Raw genomic sequence first — 5,236 nt, 5'->3', positions numbered from 1 at the left:
AGTCTAGACAATTCTTTGGAAAAGACATAAAGACCAGTGTAAATAAAGTATATTCTTGCATGAAAATCTGATTTATTTCTTTGTTATCACATGCTACAAGCTACATGGCTTCAGAATAAAATGATTTTAATTTTCATCAATCAGTATCATAGACATCCATTGCTTTCAGAATTGACAAATATTCTTTCAACCAATCATGATTTTAGAGGACTTAAATATATATAATTAATATTCTGATTAGGTAAATGTTTTTAAACACAAAGAAATGTCTAACATTTTATTTTATATCCTAAAATCTCTTTGAATGCTGTTTTTGTCAACATATGTTGAAGATCAAGTAAGATTTCAGGAAATTAAAAATATGTTTGTAAATGTAACGGAAGAGAGAGTCAAAATATTGCACAATGGTATATGGATGTTGCACATCATGACAACAGAATCTCAAACTATCAGGTATGTTCCATTGTGATTACTACCATAAAGATCTACTTGCATAGTAACTATTGAACAGATTTCTGAATAATATAAATCCAGAGAATGAATTATTTTATTTTTAGAGATAACTGAGAATGAACCTACACAATTTTGAAATTATCTTTTAAAATTTATAAAAGAAAGAAGAATGGATAAATGAAATTGCTCTTCTGTGGATGAATTTATTTTCTTGGGAATTACCAATAACCCTGACACAAAAGTAGACCTGTTCACCACATTCTTACTTGTTTATTTCATTATTCTTCTGGCCAATCTTGGGATGATCATTTTAATTAGAGTGGACTCTCAACTCCACACACCCATGTACTTTTTTCTTAGCAATCTCTCTTTCTGTGACCTCTGCTATTCCACAGCAATTGAACCCAAGATGCTGGTGGAGCTCTTGACTGAGGAGAAATCAATTCCCATTGTTGGTTGTGCTCTGCAGTTCTTAACATTCTGTGTCTTAAGTGCTAGAATTACAAGTAGGTATCACTTTATTTAACTTATAGAGAATCCATATGCCTGTACTTCACATGAATAAATATTTTAATAATTATGTATATTGTGCAAATATGCAGATATGTCTATAATATGTATCTTATTTAATTCAACCCCAAAATGTTTTCATTGGCTAAGACAATTCATAAAAAGTGATGTTGGAATACATCCAACAAATTGAGCCTTCAGTTAATGTCCATGTGGTAATTGTGTATGAAGTATTTAAAGGACACTCAATTTCAGAACTATCTTTACAGCTCACTCATGTATTGATATTTCCAGAGATTTATTTCATCTTCAAAATGCCTAAATGCTTCATATTTGCAACTGAATTTCTGTGATGGACTAGTGACATACTTATGTGACCAAAAATATCCTAATGTAAGTCTTCATAGATTTATTTTAATTCAGTGATAACTTCATGACATTAAAGTCCTTTTTGACCCTTGCAGCTATAAAAATGTTGAACAGATTGTCATTTCCAGTGAATGGTTATGCCTAAGGTAAACACCTTTTCTGTGTAGCTAATAAATGTAACTGACTTTCTTACATATTTGCAAGCAACATTGCTTAAAAAATGGTTATTAAAAGCATTGTTATATAAAGCTCTCCAGCTGGAATCTGAGCATATAACTCAATGAATCGAGTTATATGCACATTTCATGTATTTAATTTCAACAGGGAAAGGTATCTCTTTTAAAATCAGTTTATATGTGTGTATCTATTAAATACAACTTTGGTAAATTTTTAATTTTGACTTGATATATATATAGGTATATAATTAAAACAATTAGAAAGTAAATGAACATATATGTATATGTAAGCACACATATACATACATATATGTGTGCGTGTATCAGTGTATGAAATACTCCATAATAAACATAGTATGAATTTCATCAAAGTTACAGTAATTAACTGGAATACCAATATCTCTTTAAACCCGAAAATTAAGAAAAGTTCTAATTTATTTCAGATATTTTCTCTTCTTTCCTGCATGTTCACATTAGTGTTTCTGATAAAAATTCCTTATAATCCTAACAGCTTCAAGATTTTTAGACCTATTAAAATGGAATATATTGAATTGAAGAAGGTAATTAAGTCATTCTTACTGTGGGATAAACAAACAGGGTTGTTCTTCAAATATAAAGTTTTATTATCATTGTTTCTCTTTTGTTAGGCTCACATATTTAAATGATCATTACCTGAATGTTCAAAATATATAGCATATAAGTTTCTTTTTTATGAAGCTATGGGGTTCAAATAAAATAAAAGCATATTAAATTGAACATGCAAAATATTTTGAATGTTTTCAACATACTAATCATAAACAGATCTCATATAAACTAATAAGGGGCATTTAATTCTGAAAGTTAACTACTCAAATTATACCTCCAAAATTAATGCTTCTATCATAAAATCTATGGCTCCTTCATTATTTGAATGTGCAGTTTATTTAATAATGATTGAACTGATATTTTCAGATACAAAAAAAGAGAATAACAATTAGTAAGTCATTGGATGGACCCTATTTAACTTCCAAATTTAGCATGCATTTTATACTTTTCATTTCTCTTTTTCAGATTATTTCTGACTTGTGATTTCCTCTCATGAACTGACACAATGCAGCAGAACAGCAGTGTAACTGAGTTTATACTGTTAGACTTGACACAGGATCCCCTGAAACAAAAAATGGTGTTTGTAATCTTCTTAATTTTCTACATGGGTACTGTGGTGGGGAATACACTCATTATTGTGACAATCAAGTTCAGTCGGACCTTTGGGAGTCCCATGCACTTCTTCCTGTTTTATTTGTCTTTTGCTGACTCATGCTTTTCAACATCCACAGCCCCAAGAATCATTGTGGATGCCATCTCTAAAAAGAGTATCATTTCCTACAATGAATGTATCACACAAGTCTTCTCTCTCCATCTATTTGGCTGCATGGAGATCTTTGTCCTTATTCTCATGGCCGTTGACCATTATGTGGCCATCTGCAAACCCTGGTGTTACCCAGTCGTCATGAGCCATCAGGTCTGTGTCATCTTGATTGTTCTTGCCTGGATAGGGTCTTTTAGAAATTCCACTGCTCAAATGGTTCTGGCCTTGAGACTGCCCTTCTGTGGGTCCAGGTTGATTGACCATTATTGTTGTGACTTGCAGCCCTTGTTAAAACTTGCCTGCATGGACACATATATGATAAACGTGTCGAACAGTGGTACAATCTGCTCAAGCAGTTTTGTTCTTTTGATGATCTCATATTTTGTCATCTTACACTCTCTGCGAAACCATAGTGCCGAAGGGAGGAAAAAGGCTCTCTCTACTTGCACTTCTCATATCATAGTAGTTATCCTATTCTTTGGTCCCTGCATATTCATATATTCATGGCCACCAACCACTTTTCCTATGGACAAGATGGTAGCAGTATTTTATACAATTGGAACACCCTTTCTTAACCCACTCATCTATACGCTAAGGAATGCAGAAGTAAAAAATGCCATGAAAAAGTTATGGCATGTTAAAATTATGACTGAACGAATCCAGATAACAAATATTACCATTTCTGAATATTGTAGCTATATGTTACAGCATATCGCTTTCTGTGTTCTTACTACTCCTTATTAAAGAAAGAAAAAAAGTTCAGAACAAATATATTATTCTCTCATGTTCTAAATAAAAATTAAAAAATGAGAATGGAAATAATTAGAGAATGAACAAATAATTTTAAATTAACTAAATGCAACCAGACAGTTATTCCACTACTGCTATTAGTCAGGAAAGGGACAATTTGAAAAGATTAGTTCATGGTATATGAAAAATACAAAACAAAACAAAAATTTGGTGGCATCGATTGTCAATTATCAGGAATATAGAAAGAATATTCAAGTTCAAATTGTCATTTCCATCTATGTTTTATGTAACTACACAGAACAGAATAATACTAGTTAGGTATATATCCAATAAAATTTATATTTAAAAATTACATATTCTAAAATATTGTTCCTAACTGATGGCTATAATAAATTCCTAGGTTATTTTCTGCCATTACTAGGCAGAGTGTAGGTTATCTCATAAAACTTGTGTATCTTTAGTCTTTCTACTTTATTGTTTCATCTAAGCAGGCAGTCCCCAATTTTTAAAAGTATCCAGGCTTTGCACAAAATCTAGTATATTAGATTTCCTCTCTGCTTCCTTTGTTTGTTTGTCTGTGTTGTTTGTTTTTTGGTCATATCCTGACAGCTTTTCTCAAATCTTATGTCTGGGTCTTCTTTTCCCTGAATGTTTAAGTTTCGCAACATTTCTATAAATTATGCAACAGTCATATGCTAACATGCATGTTCAATAAGAAGAAATATATTTCTCACAACTGCTAAAACTCCTGTAAAATAGTTTTCCATGTTTTCATCTTTTAATGTTCATTTCTACTGAAGTAGTCACCTGTCTCCTCATTTACCAGGCATAGTGACTGAGTCATTGTATCAAGCCAGCACTCCCCATTGTTTCTCTAGTTTCTGTTTGAAGAGTACCTTCAAACAAGATGCTATTCTTTTCATTTTTAGTTATATTCTAAGTCTGCTGAAAGTAATTGTAATTACTGCAGGCACTCATAAAATACCATTATTTTCTCAATAGCAAATTGAAGAGAACTCACTATTCCTACAAAAAGTCTACAAAAATAGCATTGAGTATATTTTATATTGGCCAATTAGTTTTTGGCATGGTACATACTCTGAAGTGTGGTTTGTATACCTAATAACTCCCCATTGGAGAAAACCAAAATTTATTTTTCAAGCAGATATAGTTGTAGATAGCTTTTTATTTGGTGTGAGAGCCTATGTCTGTTTTCCTGTCTTAGCACTGATCCCAATCAGGCTTGAAATTGTTGCAGACCTTCTGCTTGCTGTCAGTCTCCATGAGTTCATATGTGCAATACATTCACGCACACACACACACACACACACACACACACACACACACACACACATATATATATGCTTGCATGTGTGTATATACATATATGTGGTATATATACATATGTGAGTGCATATATATGTTATGTACTTACAATATGCTAGGATATATAGTATAAAAATACATTTTTAGTGAAATAAAATTATTTCATTAAAATGTATTCCTTCAGACTAGGAAGAAGACTCAGGAAAGTGCTTGTCTCATGACTATGAAAACCTGAATTCAAACTCTCAAAAGCATGCTTTAAAAAGGTGGACACAGTGGCCCATATCTTTAATGCAAGAGCTAC

General features: G+C 31.9%; 1 protein-coding gene across 1 annotated transcript; it reads left to right on the top strand.

Annotated features, from left to right (window-relative positions):
- Positions 1–2,598: 2,598 nt before the first annotated feature.
- On the top strand, positions 2,599–3,600 carry LOC125395884 (olfactory receptor 4C11-like). Its single transcript, XM_048427630.3, has one exon. The coding sequence runs from the start codon at positions 2,599–2,601 to the stop codon at positions 3,598–3,600; it is 1,002 nt and encodes a 333-aa protein (XP_048283587.1).
- The last annotated feature ends 1,636 nt before the right edge of the window (positions 3,601–5,236 follow it).

This window comes from Myodes glareolus, chromosome X, assembly GCF_982192425.1.
Source record: "Myodes glareolus chromosome X, mMyoGla1.1, whole genome shotgun sequence".
Lineage (NCBI taxonomy): Eukaryota > Metazoa > Chordata > Mammalia > Rodentia > Cricetidae > Myodes > Myodes glareolus.
Note: the sequence above shows the minus strand (reverse complement) of the source record. Positions and strands in the feature narration are given on the sequence as shown.